Genomic DNA, 18,691 nt, shown 5'->3' on the forward strand with positions numbered 1-18,691 from the left:
TCCTTCTGCACAGTCCTCAGCTCCTCCTTGTTCCCTGACCGGAAGGCTCTCTTCTTCTCCTTCAGCAGAGCCTTCAGTTCACGGTTAATCCATGGCTTGTTGTTTGGAAAACACCGCACCGTCCGGGAGGGAACAATGTTCTCAAAACAGAAGTTGATGTAGTCCGTGATGCACTCTGTGATGGTGTTGATGTCCTCCCCATGTGGGTCATAAAGCTCAGTCCAGACAGTGGTGCTGAAGCAGTCCCTCAGAGCCTCCTCGCTCTCAGCAGACCACATCCTCACCTCACGGGACACCACAGGCTGCCTGCGCACGATGGGTTCATACACAGGCCTCAGATGTACAAGGTTGTGGTCCGAGCTGCCCAGGGGAGGGAGGGGGGAAGAAGAATAAGCCTCTTTGGTGTTGGCAAAAAACAAGTCCAATGTTCTATTCTCTCTGGTGGGGCAGGTAACATACTGGGTGTATGTTGGTAGAACAGAAGAGGGAGAAGCGTGGTTAAAGTCACCAGAGATGAGGAAGAGAGCCTGTGGATGCTGTGTTTGCAGCCTACAAGTGCAGGAGAGCAGTGCTTCACAAGCATTTTCAGCATTGGCAGACGGGGCCACATAGACTGCGATCAAAGTGTTATTGGTAACACACGAGCAAGCATGCGCAGCAACGTTTTTCTAGCTTCAGTTTGATTGATTGGTTACATGACATCTGAACACAAACTAAAAGAGGACGGGACCACATTCGCCCGGTGGTTTGTGCAGAATCGATCCACGGCACCTCTATCGACATTTACATGCATTTTGGACAATCGATTTAAATAGGTGTGGCCACTGTCCAGGGTGTACCACGCCTAAGGCCCAAAGTCACTGGGATAGGCTCCAGTCACCCACGACCCTTAACGGGAAGAGCGGTAGAAAATGAATGGTTTAAATAGGCTTTCTTGGCCCTCTTGTTAAAGCAGTGTTCTCGCTGAGGGGTTTTGGCACGGCGGGCCCCCTCCATGCCCAAAAGATACCGCCAGGTATTAAGATAACTGTGCTCACAGGCGGCGCCCGCGAAAAGCACCACGGAGCGATAGATCGATATCTATATATCTATATAAATATAACTCTCTCACCTCACCCTCCGCGGGTGGTCCCCTTTCAAGCTCGGGTCCTCTACCAGAGACCTGGGAGCTTGAGGGCTCTGCGCAGTATCTTTGCTGTTCCTAGCACTGCACTTTTCTGGATATATATATATATATAATTTGAGTGGCGTAAGCATAAGCAGCAAGTCTTGGCTGCTAGGTAACAGAGCGTCTCCGTGGGCTAGGCCTGTCCCATTTTGGTATGGCCTTTGCGGTCCACGGCGGCTACTCTGAAGACCAGCCTTCGTTGGCTGGGTCCTTCGAAGCATGCAGACCCAGAATTGAGACACAGCAAGTGACAGACGCAGCCCTCTACTGACCTCTACCTCTACTGACCTCTTTTTACCACGTCAAGTAAGAAGAATTGAAAATGTCGTTGGTAAGTAAAAGTAAAACTTGGGAATAATCTTTAAAAAAGTGCTTTATTTGATTACACTAAAGCCAAAGGAATACTTAAAAGTAAATATTTTTGTATATCATTTGTGTTGCCATAGTACAACAATTTCAATCCAATTTCGATACTAAGGAATAGGCTTGATACTCAATACAGTATTTGACACCAAAATGATGGTAAGAAAATGTCAAAATAATTAAAAATTTCCAACACAAATAATAGTTCTTTCTTAATGTTCTAATCCAAATCATTCTAAAACGCTTGAGGAAAGGTCAAATTTTGAAGAAAAAATGTTCCTCTTGTTGTTGTTACCTTTTGACTATGTGCATTTGTTCTGAGTGGCTCTTACCGTGAGCAGGGGCACCAGGTGGGAGAGGCTGTCCCGCAGGTAGGCGTAGTGTCTGAAGGTGTGGACCGAGAAGAGAGCAGGCATTGTGGGACAGGACTGGGCCGCGTTAAACACCAGCACCAGCACAGCGATGTCTGGAGAAACATCAGCATTAGAATCACACACGATGTACTAGTGCGAGGGAGGAATGAAGGTGCCACATTATTCGTCAGTTTTGCCAAATAGGTCAGGTTCATGTGACATCACAGTATTCTACATACAAACCATAGTCAAAATTGAGCAGGAGAGAATTCTCAGGTTGATTTTTTGTTTTTTTTGAGTATCCCGATAACAACATTATGTCAATACAACAGAAATATGTTAAAACAAGTCTTTAAAGTATTATAGCTTTTATTATAGTAGTTTTATTATAGTTTATAGATAAAACTACAGAAATATACACTATTTGAATGTTGTTGTTTTATTTTATTTTTTAAACTTTTGATCCCACATGTGTCCTAACGACTGTCGGATAAAACCCCTGGACAAGTTTGAAAAAAATACAGGGGCTAGATTTTTTTCTTTTTGCAATATTTTGCTATTCTATATTGTTGTCTCAAGTTCCTGGTTTGTGAATCTTGTTTTTATTCACCGACATTGGCAATAAGCCTTTTTCTGAATCTGATCAAAATACACAAATGCCTCATGAGGTCCGTCCAGATACAAGCTTGTTTGAAAAAAGGTGCGACTTATAGTCCAGACAATATGGTATCTCACAAGTTTTATTTGTCTATAATGAGAAAAAAGGGGCCGACCTTTCTATTGGTAAAATATAGTATTTTGATTTTCAAGAGGACTCCACTGAGCTGTTTTGTAACATAGATTTGGATTAGACTTTTTGCTAATGTTAAGGCTTTCAAAACTCCAATTTATTAAGCGAAAAAAAAAAATAAAGTAATCATTTGTTTGTTTTTTTACTCCCAAGCAATAAAAGTTACCTTATCAGATTGATCCTCACTACAAACAATCTCTCTGTAAATATTTTCACAAGTCTATGTCAAACAGTACCTTTTATGAATTTCTAAAAATATATATATATATATATATATATATAGATATTTTCCGGGGGCGCCAGAGAGCCATATTAAAAGATAGAACCGTAAGTAGCATATCATTACGTCCAGATTAGAATTCAGCATGTGCTCTCCATCGAGTCCGTTCAAATCCGACAATGATTGTAAAAGCTAGAATTTTTCTTTTAATTGCAATTTTTGGGAAAATTCACCATGGCCACACCTGATGTTACATTTTAAATCTAACTGATAATCTTTCATTGCATATGGGTTTTGCACGTATCAACCAAGTTTGAAGTGTTTGATGAAAACTGTTGAGGGCAAAAGGGGTGGGCAAAAGATGAAGTGTGACTTTTTGATTCAATATAGCCAACTTCCTGTGGGTTGTAATGCGGGGTGATGATATAATGTTTTACATATAATGTTTAATGTCCTGACATGACCCATTTTTAATGAGTTTATTTTGTCTACGTATACATTTTTCCGGTCAGATCGCCCATTACAGTCATGTAAATAGATTTTTTGAGGAGGTGCTACTGAGCACTTTCAATATTTATTCTCGGGGTCTTCACTCAAAATCAGAGCTCGCTGAATGCTAATGTTCGATACCACTTTCTTGCATCTTTGATATTGTTTACTACTTGATTTTTGCATTTACCTTAAACATTTTACAGATACAATAGGTTTTGAGGGGGGGGCTCCTTAGGTAACAGCTGTGAAATAACCTACCTGTGTCATATTTGCTGGAGTGAAATATGTAGTCAAACTTGTCAAATGCACTTCAAAGAGTAAATTCTACAAGACAATTCTGACTGAAGTGGTTTAGACACCGCAGCGTGAAATTTGCTAGTTGGACCCCTATGCATCTAGAAGACAGATGCTTTGGACACATAAACGCTCAAAACAAGCCACTTCTAACGCTGAAAGCGCAAGATTTAAAGTGTAGGGATTCTAGAATGTTGTGATGTCTCATGAACACAATGTATTTATTTGAAAGACAAATCATATCTCAAGCTGAATTCAGTGATTTTAAACCATTTCTAGACAATACATTTGAATGTGATATTGACTATATGTTAAGTTTGATTAGAGTTTAAGGTAGTGTGCTGTGGAAGAATGCGTAGCTTTGCGTACAGGCAGGGTCGTCCATGTCGGGCTCAGGAGTATCAAAGTATGGGTGCGTGCTAAGCAGCTCGGGCACCAAAGGCAGCACCAGGTTCGGGTGGCGCTCCCCCATGAACTTCAGGCACCTGAGCAGGGAAACAGGAAGACTTTCAACTTAACTTCCCCATACTAGCAATACAAAACTCACTAGGTTTACATGCGCGGAGAACGCAGTGTGCTAAATAACCAAATTAAAATCCTCTTTGGCGCTGCCCTTCATCAGACCATAATATGAATTTTTAAAAATCTGTTTAAATTTCACTTGGCTGCTTCTCTGGTTTTCCTAGTGTGTCCTTACTTCCAGACAGAGTTGCGGTCTGTGGGGTATTTGTTGAGGTTCTTTAGGAGCTCCAGCAGAGCCAGCTGGATGCACTCTTTGGTGGACACGTTGGTGTAGCAGAGTAACTCGTGCAGAGCTTCTCTGATGTCCCGGGATGAGTCCTGCACAGTGTGTCAGATGACATCAGATTAGAGATTATACATGATTCTATTGTATGAATGAGACCGAGTAGTACCTCGAGCACAGCCAGCACTGTGTCCAGCTGGTCCTCCCTCAGAGTGATGTGGGTGGAGATCTCTCTCAGAACGTGGATGGACTGGAGCCGGACCTCTTCAATCTCATCGTTGAACATGTCCACCAGGAAGTCCAGGCACTTCTCTGCAAAGCTGGCAGAGGAGCGGGCGAGCTGACACAGAGCCTCCACAGCAGCAATGCGCACTTCTGCAAACAAAGCATTAGCCTTCACCTTTCAAATGTGAGCTTCAGAACGGTCAACGGCTCTCACCAAACATCTCATCCTCCAGCCCGTGCACAAAGGCCCCACAAGCCCCTGAGGCCATAAGGTTCACTGTGTTAGTGTCCAGCTTCTCTTTGGGAGCGTCGTCTGCCCACTTCCTCCCGGACGAAAACTCTCCTGAGGCAAACAGCTCCTTGGCCCTCTCATGAGCAGTGCGCTTACGCTGCAGATACACAAAACAGTGGCGTCACTCTAATGTGTACACAGACTACTACTGTTACACCACAGCAGAACAAACTCTCACCCGCAGGTCTGACATGAGTTTCTTGTCCAGCGTCTGCTCCAGGAAGTGTGGGCTGACCTGCAGCATGTTTCCCTGAGATATAGAGCACATACAGTTGAGTAGACTGTGGCTGATAAATGCAGCATGAAAATCTCTGACACTGCAGTCTGTACCAGGGTTTTAGCCGCTTGGACTCGCACCATCCAGGAGCCATCGCTCACCATGTGGCTGATCTTTCCAAAAGCATCGTCCACTAGACGGATCTCTTCATTTGAAGATGGAATTGGCACAATACTGGGAGAAAAAAAAAATGTATATAGTCCAGTAACTAAAGATACTACATCAACGCTCATGTCAACAGATTCATAGGATGAGTTGTGCACGTAATTCTGTTGTGTCATTTTATTTGTGTTGCTTATGGCCTATTTACATTAATCCATCACATTTCTTTCTATAGTCGTTGATCAAAATTAGTTTGAAACAACTGAAATAGTGAAAAGGAGCAGACATCTGAGATGCCCATATTTCTCAGAAAACATGTGACACCAAGTGACTGACCTCTCTGGGTAGAGCTGGCTGAGCACCCAAACCATCTGCACAGCGGCTGAGCGCACCTGCTCATAGTCGTCTGACAGCAGCCGGCACGCCTAACACACATATAGGAGGGGACAGGGCAATACATTAAAGATATATTCTGCTTTAGTCAAGTTATGATCTAGGACACACTTCATATTTTGGACAATTTAAATCACAACCTGGATCTGAAACAACTTAATAAAAGGATCAAGTGATCAATTAAATTAATTAGGCCAAAGCCCTCGTCCACTTCAAAACACTTATTAACTCATGCACATCCAGTGCACACTTATTACTAGAGGGAAAATCAAACATTAATGTTGTCGAATAAACATGTAATGCTCACATCAAATTAAGTTATCCAAAGTGCTACGGTCTCCGCAAATTTTGCCCCAATTTTTTTTTTTTTTTAATGGCATGTTGCATGGGTTGCAAAAAAATGTGTTCCTCACAAAATCCTGAAATGTTGGTCCCCCTAGCAAAAAAGTCAACGGGCCAAATCTCTTACGGCAAAGCCGTAGCAAGGACGTGTTATTCCTAAGGGAAAACTGCCACGTTTGTACACTTTTACAAAGTCCTCCCTGGGGCGTTAGCCTGAACAAGTTAAAATTTGGTGAAAATTGTTTATAAGTGTGGGGCATACGTACTACAGTCTCTGTGCGGTGAAGCCACAAACTTTCAGAGCATTTTTTAAATGTTTGAAGGAACACAGTGCGAGGGAGTTGGCTGTAGGTGTAATAAAAGGAGGAAGTTTAGAGAAAGTCAGCACCCCCTCTTGCATTGCCGGGCGGTGGTGTGGGTGGCGTAGGCAAGTGCCAAAAGTGCAGCCCGAGCACAACAAGCAAGGGGGGCCCTCGTATACTTCTTTGTGATTGCTTTTTTCCCTGCAGCAAGAATAATGTTCCAGAGGTAGGTGTGAGAGTCCTGAGGCTCAGGAACATAGTTCTGAAATTAAGTAGAATGATGACGTAAAAAAAGTCTGCGATGCCTTCTTAATCCCGTAATCCAGTATTTTTAAGCAACAGGACAGTCCCAGAACACATGATGATGGTTTGCCCCCTGGCAACCACAACTTCTCCAACATTTACCATTTCCCAGTGAATAATGTGCACTTTCACATGGTGTTAGATTAGATTAGATTTTTCCAACAGAATTCTTTCCAAACATGTGATTTTGTTGTTCCCCACTGAGATGAACATTCATTATCCCATTCTTCATCCGTCAAAACAAATATTGAAAATACATTTGAAAGAGAGTGTATATAATTAGAAGAGTGGTTGTCCAAGCTAACTATCTTTGGTCAGGTTATATGTTTTGATTAGTTCTTTCCAGGTTGTATGTACAGATTTTTCCCAAGGTTTTTCAACATCCTCCAAATGACTCATTTATCATTTGCCTGTACAGGACATTACTCTCAAGATTTTTTAAATTGAGCTTCATATTCTGGTCACACCAGTACAGCAACGCTCTGATTTCTCAGCTGAAATTAAATATTTTTTAAGGTAAACCCCAACCTCCTTTTTCTTTGAATAATTGTAGAGTTTTGAACAGGAGGTTTTTTGCCTTGCCATTCAAATCTTGAGATTGTTTTATTCTACTCATCAAACGATGTAAATTGGTAGAGTCTGGAACAGAGAAGAGAAATGTGGACAAAACATTCATTTTTATAGTTTCAATCCTTTGACTTAAGACTTGGGTATGAAATAAGAGTATATTTTTCAAGATATTTTTCTACAGAATTAAAGAGAGGGATATAATTTTTCTCCAAAATGGTTGCTAGATCTTTATGAAAGACTACACCTAAATACCTAAAAAATTCTGTTTGCCATTTGAATAGCTCTTTCGAAAGGGTCAGCACTAGATCATAAGCTCATAACTCACGGAAGTGACGAATTCGGTCCCGCTGATACAGCTCAGGCAATCATTTTCTCTCTAAAAAGCTTTTTTCCATTGCATTACAGTCTGTTCCACTTCACACGTAATATATTTTGTTTTGTGCTTGAATGTTGAGCGCTTTTTGTTTTTGACCAAACCACAATTTAAAAAAAAGAAATAAAATAGTGTTAAACCCTAGCCCCAAACCCTAACCTTAACCCCTAACCTTAATCTAACCTTAACCCTTAACCCCAACCTTAACCCCCAACCTTAACCCCTAACCTTAACCCTTAACCTTAACCCCTAACCTTATCCCTTAACCTTAACCCCAACCTTAACCCCCAACCTTAACCCCTAACCTTAACCCTTAACCTTAACCCCAACCTTAACCCCCAACCTTAACCCCTAACCTTAACCCTTAACCTTAAACCCTAACCTTAACCCCAACCCGTAACCTTAACCCCTAACCCTAACCTTAACCCCTAACCCTAACCTTAACCCCTAACCCTAACCTTAACCCCTAACCTTAACCTTAACCCCTAACCTTAACTCCTAACCCTAAGTTTTTGTAGTAGTTAGGAGACGAGGGGAAAAAATGTAACAAACTAGACTGTGCAATCTATAAGTTAAAAAAATGTAAACACAAACAAAAATTATGGGTCGGAGCCGGACTCGAACCCAAAATCTACAGCATGGCACACCGACGTCCAAACTGCTGGGCCAAAGGATCTGGAAATGTTCTGCTGCAAGACAGACAATATACCTCACATGAGACCTGCCCGCCACGAGGGCCACCAAATTCGTCACTTCCGGGACCGAATTCGTCACTTCCGTGAGTTATGAGCTTATGATCTAGTGCCGACCCGGGTGCTCTAGTCACCCGCGACCCCGAAAGGGAACAAGCGGTAGAAAATGAATGAATGAAAAATGAATGAAAAATGAATGAAAAATGAATGAGTGAAAAATGAATGAGTGAAAAATGGGTCCGATGTGATCTCAAATCTAGCTGATGTACAACTTGGGGCTAGTACAGAGACCAGAAGAGTGTAAGCTATGTCCACAAACTAGCATGAGCAGCTGGACAAGGACATCAGTACATGCTGCTGGTTTAGTATTCAATGTGATGAGTCTGTAGACCGCAGTAGTAATGCTCAACTGATGGTGTTTATTCGGATTGTATTTGCAGATTTCTTCACTAAAGAGGAGCTCCTCACGCTGATACCACTGAGGACAACAACACGGGGAGTGGACATCTACAGCGCGATGAAAACTTTCTTTGTAGAGAAAGGAGAAGACGCTGGAGAAGCTTGTGTCGATAGCTACCGATGGCGCACCTGCGATGGTGGGATGTAGAGCGGGCTTTATCGCGCATTGCAAGAATGACCCTCATTTCCCAGCTTTCCTACACTACCACTGTATCGTCCACCAATAGGCCATATGCGCCAAAGTGACTGGGTTTGAACATGTAATGACACCAGTCGTCAAAGTAGCATTCTCGCCAAAGCCAAACAACACAGGACATTTAAAGTGCTTCTGGAAGAGCTGTCAGCGGAGTATGAAGACCTGTTGCTGCATACGGAAATGGAGGTGGCTGAGCAGAGGACGGACTTAGAAACGATTCTTAGCACTTTTGGGTGAACCAGCGGTCCCTTTTTAATAGCATGTACAGCCAAGGTTGGTGGGCAGCCCTCTCACTGAAGCGCGTCCTTCAGAGGTTGCAAGGGTTCCTTTATCACTGCTTGCGATTTTAACTGAAGTTTGTGATCGTGACAAAATGTGGAAAAGTTCCAGAGGTACAATACTTTTGCAAGTCACTATATAATTATTTCCAGGGGGTTTCAAGTTGATAAGTTTAAGGTCAGAGCTGTGTAGTGAGGCGGGGGTTGGGGCCGGCTGCAGTACCTGCTCGTAGATGTCCTGCTGGATGGTCATGCCTCTGTCGTGGAGCTGCAGCTGAGACACACACACAAACACATTAGGGATGGTGGATGTACATGTAAGGAAAGGTAATGGTGAGGATAATTTAGCCCCACACACTGCTCCTACCATGGCTTTGAGTGCGGCCGTGCGCACCCGAGGGTCCTGGTCTCCAAAGTAATCACTGATGATGTTCTGAACATCCTTCAGTCCTCCTGTAACAACAACAGGCCAAAAAACATCTGTCAAATCTGTTCTACTCTTTGGATTCAACATGATACACAACATCATACCATGATGTAACATACACTTGTAGTATTTCTACTAGACCGGGGGTCGTCAACCTTAAATGTTCAAAGAGCCATATCGGACCAAAAAAACAAAACACAAATCTGTCTGGAGCCGCAAAAAATTAAAAGCCTTAAATGAAGGGAACGCAGGCTGTAAGTTTATATTAGCTATGTTAGCCTACTATCAAAATAACAAGGTTATAAATACATAATGAGCATTCCTGATTAAATGTGTATTTTCCCTGCAGCGCCCCCTGGAGAGTGATGCACCACGTGATTACTCTGCTATACCATACTTGGGGCTTTAAGTTTGACTTCCATTACAATGTTAATTAATGTATCATATGTTGTTGTATTGATGAAAATATAGAAATACAAATATGAAATTTGATTTTTGGAGGGTGCTAAAGAGCCGCCGGTTGCCAACCCCTGTACTAGACCAAGTACTGGAGTGTTATTCATGTCCTCCCACTTAAGAAAGACGGTGGCCTTCAAAGTTCATATTGATTAAAGAATTGGATCAATATTTCAAACATGCCACACAGCGTATGTGGATATGTTTAATTTGAATGTTTTAATAGTTGTGTGGAGTTTATTTAGGCAATTAATAATTCTCAAATCAAATATCTAAATTACTTAATTAAAAAACCTAGTTAATCTGAAAGTGCAGTGGAGACACTAGATACAATCGTTCTAGATCTATCTAGTTATGTGTTAGAGTTAATGTTGATTCTAAAGTGATCTTATCAGCCAAATTGTGAAATAAATACATTCTTATGACCAGAAGCAGAAGCTGTGTGATCCAGCACAAGGTGGGCCTTTGGTGTCTGTGTTGATGGAGCTGACGCATCCAGGGTTCAGCTCTACAGGGGTCACGCTGGGAAAGACATGGGCCACTCGGTCTGACAGCATCAGGCAGAAGAAGCGCTGGATGAGGAGTGCTTGATCTGACCTCCTGGGCTCTGTACTGTGTTGTGTGGCGCCTGGCGCTACTAGCAGTCCCTTAACACAAAGTTCGATCCCTGTTATGTGTTCTGATACATGTGTTTGATAAAGAATTCGTAGATTATAGATTTATGTCCAAACATTTATGGAAAATACACTAATCTACAATTAACCAACAGTAAGCACTGTTGCGAGGCCCAAACTGTTGATGTTCTGTTGTTTTTCAACCTCACAAACTGAAGCACAGACGTGAGCTCACGCTGCTCTGCAATCCAAATAGATCCACGGCTGTGATGCAACGGTCTAAAGGTTTGAACCAGAAGATGATCTAAATCAAAGCAGAGGATCTAATACAGTGTCAAAAGCCTCAGATAAATCAATTAAAAAAGGGCAACGCAATTTTTTTATAGACCAAGAGCTTGCAAGAAATCGTCTAGAACCTTAAGAGCTGCTGTGAGCGTATATTGCACAGTTGTGCCTTAAGAGGAGTTCACACCCCGGCATCAAGTTTATATTCAGTCTATGAATATAAAAGTGTTTTTGCGGCGCAGCCCAGAGCGTCCGAGCGGCGCCTATCTTGCATTTTGAGCATTTGACGGGGCACATTTTGGGCATTTAAGCGCCAGACGCTTTGTTTAAAGCTCTGGTCCGACGTTAAACAAAGCTGAACTTTAGTCACCCGACGCGGCGCAGCAACTAATCAGAGATAAAGCTCCAGTGACCAACGCATTTCATTATCCGCACAGGCGTCAAACTGGGGTGCTCCTTTAGCCTGGCCACAATAAAACACTCTGAAATGTTCAGTTTTGTCACACAGCACAATGCCACAGATTAGGGCTGCAGCTATCGATTATTTTGGTAATCGATTAATCTATCGATTTTTTCTTCGATTAATCGATGAATCGGTTAATTTTTTTTGTACAATCAGTAAACCAATTAAAAGCATATTAAATCGTTTTTTAAATAAACGTTATAGTTCATTGTAATAAATTCTGCCTAAATAAAACTCATTTTATTCTTAATTTCACATAAGTTTGTCCCCAAAACAGGAACATTTCACTTCACCAGTCCAAGTGTTCTGTTTGTATATAAAGAATATATAAAGAAAATATATAAAGGGCTAATTCACTTGTCACCAGACTGTTTGTAACAGTTACAGTATGAATTCATTTGTGTTTCTGTCACATAACTTAAAATAAGACATTAGTTTGTAAAACATTGTGTGTGGGACAGTGATGCTGGTGTTTGGAGCGGTGGCTCTACATTTTGCATTTTGTCACTTTACAGCGTTGGCTCCGTGTCATCGCGGACTCTGTTTCACATCAGATTATTATAATGGTCGTGGTCCTCCTGCTGTTTCCTAGATGTATTGGCCGTTTCAAGGCGCCGCAGAGGAGCGTGTGGCATGTTTGAAACGTACGAGTGTGACTGGGAAGCAGAGTGTGGAGCGCGGGGTCCGCGGTGGCGCGGTGAGGACGCGGGTGCTGGGGCGGGCGGCGCGCGGAGCTCGTTGTGGTGGTCAGAGTGGCAGCTCGCGGCACCTGCTCTTTTACACAACAAAACTCTTCCCGGTCGCACCTATAATAGATCCATGTGTCGCACTCGTGAGTTTAAAACACGCCGCTCTCTCTGTTTTGCTTCAGCTGCTTCAGGAAGAAGCTCCGTGGGAAACAAAAGCGCCACAGATTCACGTGTTTTAATAAAATATGTAAATTAAACGAAGCATCGAATCAATAAAATAATAATCAAAGCTTTTTTGTAATCGAATTATTCGATTAACTCGAATAATCATTGCAGCCCTACCACAGATGCTGAAAGTTTTGATGGACTTTTGCCAACGTGTTGAATGTTGATTTCTCTACCATAAGCCGTCTCCAAAGGAGTTTTAGAGAATTTGGAACAACATCCAACCGGCTTCACAACCGCAGACCATGTGTAACCACAAGAGGCCAGGACCTCCACATTCAGAAAGTTCATCACCAAGATCGTCGGAGACCAACCACCCGGACAGCTGCTGGAACAATTGGTTTACATAATCAAAGAATTTCTACACAAACTGTCAAGAACCCTCTCAGGTCACCGTTGTGGATTGTGTGGCCCATGGTGACAGTGGTTATGGCCTACGTTATGGACAACGAACACGGGTGCATTTTCTTGATGGCAATTTGAATGCAGAGATACCATACAGTGTTTCCCCCAGGATTACAGAAGGGCGTAGTGGGATTTCAGAAGGGCGTAGTGGGATTTCAGAAGGGCGTAGTGGGATTACAGAAGGGCGTAGTGGGATTTCAGAAGGGCGTAATGGGATTACAGAAGGGTGTAGTGGGATTACAGAAGGGTGTAGTGGGATTACAGAAGGGTGTAGTGGGATTTCAGAAGGGTGTAGTGGGATTTCAGAAGGGCGTAGTGGGATTTCAGAAGGGCATAGTGGGATTTCAGAAGGGCGTAGTGGGATTTCAGAAGGGCGTAGTAGGATTACAGAAGGGTGTAGTGGGATTACAAAAGGGTGTAGTGGGATTACAGAAGGGTGTAGTGGGATTTCAGAAGGGCGTAATGGGATTTCAGAAGGGCGTAGTGGGATTTCAGAAGGGCGTAGTGGGATTTCAGAAGGGCGTAGTGGGATTTCAGAAGGACATAGTGTGATTTCAGAAGGGCATAGTGGGATATCAGAAGGGCGTAGTGGGATTACAGAAGGCTGTAGTGGGATTACAGAAGGGTGTAGTGGGATTTCAGAAGGGCGTAATGGGATTACAGAAGGGCGTAGTGGGATTACAGAAGGGTGTAGTGGGATTACAGAAGGGTGTAGTGGGATTACAGAAGGGTGTAGTGGGATTACAGAAGGGTGTAGTGGGATTTCAGAAGGGTGTAGTGGGATTTCAGAAGGGTGTAGTGGGATTACAGAAGGGTGTAGTGGGATTACAGAAGGGTGTAGTGGGATTACAGAAGGGTGTAGTGGGATTACAGAAGGGTGTAGTGGGATTACAGAAGGGTGTAGTGGGATTTCAGAAGGGTGTAGTGGGATTTCAGAAGGGCGTAGTGTGATTTCAGAAGGGCATAGTGGGATATCAGAAGGGCGTAGTGGGATTACAGAAGGGTGTAGTGGGATTACAGAAGGGTGTAGTGGGATTACAGAAGGGTGTAGTGGGATTTCAGAAGGGTGTAGTGGGATTTCAGAAGGGCGTAGTGGGATTTCAGAAGGGTGTAGTGGGATTTCAGAAGGGCGTAATGGGATTTCAGAAGGGCGTAGTGGGATTTCAGAAGGGCGTAGTGGGATTTCAGAAGGGCGTAGTGGGATTTCAGAAGTGCGTAGTGGGATTTCAGAAGAGCGTAGTGGGATTACAGAAGGGCGTAGTGGAATTTTAAAAAAGGGCAAACATCCTACAAAAAGGGCACATAGCTACTCCTTAAAAGAGGCACACAACCAAATAAAGAATGATATAACTTTAACGACAATGTATTTATTTACATGCTATATTTGTGGTGGGTAGTGCAACAAGTTAATAAAAGGTATTTATATTTCAATTATTGATAAGGGCTGTAAATTTTGTGAACCTACATCCAATAATAAAAAAGGTTATTGAAGATTGGTATCCATAATTCATATTTCATTATAAAAACATGCATTAGGCTTCTGATGGGTAAAATAAAGGTTGATATTACCATTATTGATATGTGCTGTGAATTGGGTGACCCTACATCAAATATTTAAAAAGCTATTGAAGATTAATTTTCATATTACATCATATTCCATAAATAAAACACCGATAAAGCTTCATATGGTAAAATAAAGGTTGCTGTGGTGTCCATCATGGTGTATTTGTTGTGGTATTCAAATTGTATCGCTCTATTTGACGTTCCATTCCAGCTATAAAACATTTCCCTTTTTGGTTTTGCTTTTTCATGACGGTCCCTAAGTACTCGTCTCTGCTCCGGCTGCACATTCGGAGCAGTGTAATTCATTGCGCCCAAAATGATGATTTGTAAAGGAGCCATTGACCTTGGAAGTCCGAATCTGTGAATATGACGCTAACTTTACCAAAATAACGGCCGCTACGCACAGCTGATACAAACGGGCAGCGTCGCGGCTTTTGATTGATTCAGGATAAGGGCGTATCGGCCCCTACGCTAAGATCCTGAGGCCAATTGTTGTGCCATTCATCCATGAGCTCTGGATTGACGTATACAACAGCTTGTTCAAGTTCCTGCCAATATCCAGCAACTTCGCGCAGAGTAGAGGAGGGGGAGTTCCACTTGATCAACGATCAACTCTATATGAAGGAGATGTGTTGCACCGTGTGAGGCAAATGGCGGTCACCCCAGATACTGATTGGTTTGCTGTGTAAACTTTACCTGTGGCTGCGACATTGTCCAGGGGCGGATCACAGCTGGTCAGCCCCACACAGCCCAGCAGCTGCAGGCAGTTGTTCCTCACTCCAAAGTAAGTGTCCGACAGGTGCTGCAGGAGCCACAGGACAGGGTTTTTAGAGCCATGTGCAGAGGTACAGACAGGGTGTATGGTTCCAGCTTACCTGACAGGACACGTGCACCAGCCGCTGCCGGACAGAAGGTGTGTCCACCAGCTGAGAGCCAATCAGGAGCAGCGAATGGAGCAGCTGAGCCAGGACCTGGTGGGACTCTGGACAACACAACCCACACGCATATTAGCCCCTTGAAACCTGAATTATGTTAACAATATTAAAACACCAAAACAAGGCTGGGTTGAAATAGTTTAGATAGTGTTTAAAATAAGGGCTCTTTAGTCACATATGCGACAAACCCATCACACAGGCACAGAGACGACAGCATGTGAGCTCTGCTGAGACGGTTATCCGCTGCAGGAATTCCATCTCTGTAGACATGCAGGACCCGCACGTCTGCAGGACCCGCACGTCTGCAGGACCCGCACGTCTGCAGGACCCGCACGTCTGCAGGACCCGCACGTCTGCAGGACGCGCACGTCGGATTACAGCTGACCCTTCACACTCTGGACATGGACAATTAGAGCCACGTCCATTTGGACCAGTGGACCGGTTTCTGTTTTTAAGCTGTGTTAGATAAATAAGTTTTACCATATACATAATTTTACATTTTCCAATGAACAAAAATGTAAAATGATGATCTACTTACTTACTTACGTACGCACGTACGTGCGTACGTGCGTGCGTAAACAGCATGTCTCCTTTAAAGCAGCTCAATATTATCATTACATTTAATGCAATTTGAAAAAAACTGCTGGTTAAATTGGGGGAATGTCATCATATTTGTTGTACGGTGTATATATAAGTATAAAAGCAGACATTAAGGGGTTGGGACACTGCTGCTGCAGTGCTCATCTAAATACCCTCCTTCAATACATTCTTGATCACATTATTTGATCTATAATGTATTGTAACAAAAGCTTTGTTTTACTGTTGTATGTTGTACATTTTTTATTTAACTCTGGACTACGGGTCCGAAATAAACGTTTGATGATGAAATTGTATAGAATATATCACCAAATATATTTGACAAAAATTGAAATCTAGCAGTTTTTAGATTATCTTTTATGTAACAATCAGATCATGTTTTTGTAATCAATCCAAAAATGTTCTATGAGGAGCCTGAGTGTCTTGACTGAAATTCAAGTATCACACAAACTTCACACAGATAAGACATACTTTTTGTACATTCAGTATTTTACTTGATAGTCTATGTTTGCATCCATAAACATTTCTGAGGATCTGTGAGAAACACATACTGAAGAATATTCTTCATAGCGAGCAGTATTGTTGGAAGCACAAACAGGACGTTCATTCTGCTCCCAAACGAAGTATGGCTCTTACTCTCGTTGTTGAGTGTGTTGATTGTGTCCTCCACGATGCAGTCCGGCCTAAACCCGGGCGTTTTAGACAAGAGTCCGATCAGAGAGGCGATCTTCAGACGCACCGAGCTGTCCGTCTCCTGTGGTCCACACAATCACGTCACAAGTTATTATTACCATGGAAGAGAATGGCTTTCAAATAAGACATAAGAATACATGGTCTAATCTAGGATTGCAATGCTTAATTGACTAATTGTAACTAGTAGACTATAAAAAATAATGGCACTGGTATTTTTGACAATTGTAATGGTAATGGCAAAAATGTAAATGTAAAAGTGTCAATATTACACTTTATTGGTAAATATGGTCTATAATCTAGATGCCTTCAGTCACCATATTTCAACCTACCGTATATTAAGTTTAAAATGAATTGATGATAATAATAAGAATGTGATTTCATGTCATTTAGATTTTTGATACAATCGTATACAGGTGTAGTTCATTTTGCCGAATTTTCACTTAAGTTCAGGGGGTCAAAATTTGGGTGGTTTGTGGGAGAAAATAAATAACGTAAATGAAGTTTTTCCCCAAAAAATTCTGCTGTAAAAGGTTAGTCACATGATTTTGTCGCATTGTGCCCTGTCACAAATGAACCCGTATGAACAGTTGTCTTCGAAATAGATAATAAAAAAATCAAATTTGAAGAGGGCACTAGAGAGCCATTTTAAATGATAGCCACTACATTGCGTTCAGCTTGAAAATCTTCACAAACGCTCTAATAACATTCATCATTGCTCGTGGGTTTTGTGTCTTGTGGTCAAATTTGAAGTGTTTTCAATGAAAATTGTAGGAGATGCCAAAAATACGACGAGGTGCACTTTTGTCAGCGCCGTGTTTGATCCAATATGGCCAAATTCCTGTATGATTTAGGGCGAGGTCATAATATAATTTAATAATGTCCTCACATGACTTATTTTTTGGAGTGAGCGTCATATTCTAACTGACATTTTTTTGCATCGGGCTCCCATTGGCCCCATGTTAAATGGATTTTCGATTAACAATAAGACTAATAAATAATATAACCTCAATATACAAATTGTTTGACTAGCTGACTACTAAATAATTGTTAGTTGTATCTAAATCTAATCTAAATGTGCCATGCAGCTGGACTTGATAGAACTTATGTGCATATATGTAATTACAACTTGTTCTTGGGTTTACATGCATTTTAACATGGCAAATTAACCAGTTTTCGTAGTGTGCATGCAACAGTATATACAACTTTTCTGATAGGAACCTGCTGGTCTCCGTGGAGGGGTAATTTCTTTGCCAGGAAAGTTCCACAATATAGCATTAAACTCATCTATGATGCATTTACTCAATTACTGGAATTTGATTGCTTGCCATTTTGGTTTTGATGCAATACATTCTGGGAGTGATGACGTCAAAAGAGATATTAGTTAGTTAGATAGTTTAGGGCGCTACGCTTGTTGCCTCTGAAATGTCTAAAAAATGTCTCACTGCACAACTTTTGTATGTAATTTTCAGATGAAAGGCAACGAAAGAAGTGAGATAAGCTTCCACAGCTTTCCACACGATCGGAAAATTTGTAAATGTGTGCGGGTTCAACTCTCCAAAGTCTCAAAGACCACAGTTCACAGGGGCTTCAGGATGTGAAGGATAAAACCAGATAATGTGTCTACAATTTTCTCAACATAAATTGCCTAAACCCCAGTGTCAAGTACAAACTGGAGGCTCTCCTCTGGACAGTTTTGCTTCTACAGTATCAGCTCAGGACAACAGCAGGACATCTGAGTGTTCACTGAGACTATACAATCAACCGATTCATTCAATTATAAATGCAAAAATATGTTGGAGAGAACTAATCTACAACTCATTAATGGTACTATATATTGCCACTCATGTATTTTGTGTTCATTACAAATTCTACTAAGCATTCTACTGCTTTTGGGTTATTGTGTCATTGTGACAAAAAATGCAATATTCTCTTTTGCAATTGTCCATTAAAAGGTTTTTATTGTGACAGGCCTAAATCCTATGAAACATTCCAGAAAAGCAATATCTCCATAGAAACAAGCAGGTGGTGGTAGTTACATAGTGTACCTCATTTGCATTTCATAATTCAGAGGGAGGAATGCAAGCGGAAATGTGCAGTATCCAGACTAGTG

General features: G+C 42.0%; 1 protein-coding gene across 2 annotated transcripts in view; it reads right to left on the bottom strand.

Annotated features, from left to right (window-relative positions):
- Positions 1–18,691, bottom strand: part of ints4 (integrator complex subunit 4) — a 34,243-nt gene that overhangs the window by 13,911 nt on the left and 1,641 nt on the right. Inside the window, exons 3-15 of one of the 2 annotated variants that reach the window (XM_072460144.1) lie at positions 16,525–16,642; positions 15,232–15,338; positions 15,053–15,158; positions 9,597–9,679; positions 9,453–9,503; positions 5,658–5,746; positions 5,273–5,393; positions 5,121–5,192; positions 4,865–5,039; positions 4,595–4,800; positions 4,378–4,520; positions 4,050–4,165; positions 1,864–1,997 (exon numbers count right to left, since the gene is read on the bottom strand). In XM_072460144.1, coding sequence (XP_072316245.1) covers positions 1,864–1,997; positions 4,050–4,165; positions 4,378–4,520; positions 4,595–4,800; positions 4,865–5,039; positions 5,121–5,192; positions 5,273–5,393; positions 5,658–5,746; positions 9,453–9,503; positions 9,597–9,679; positions 15,053–15,158; positions 15,232–15,338; positions 16,525–16,642 — 1,521 coding nt within the window. Of the gene's footprint in view, positions 1–1,863; positions 1,998–4,049; positions 4,166–4,377; positions 4,521–4,594; positions 4,801–4,864; positions 5,040–5,120; positions 5,193–5,272; positions 5,394–5,657; positions 5,747–9,452; positions 9,504–9,596; positions 9,683–15,052; positions 15,159–15,231; positions 15,339–16,524; positions 16,643–18,691 lie in introns of both variants that reach the window. The other variant, XM_072460133.1, reaches the window with a different exon arrangement.

Source organism: Eucyclogobius newberryi, unplaced genomic scaffold, assembly GCF_026437365.1.
Source record: "Eucyclogobius newberryi isolate DKJ021-1_F unplaced genomic scaffold, fEucNew1.0.hap1 SCAF_10, whole genome shotgun sequence".
Taxonomy (NCBI): Eukaryota; Metazoa; Chordata; class Actinopteri; order Gobiiformes; family Gobiidae; genus Eucyclogobius; species Eucyclogobius newberryi.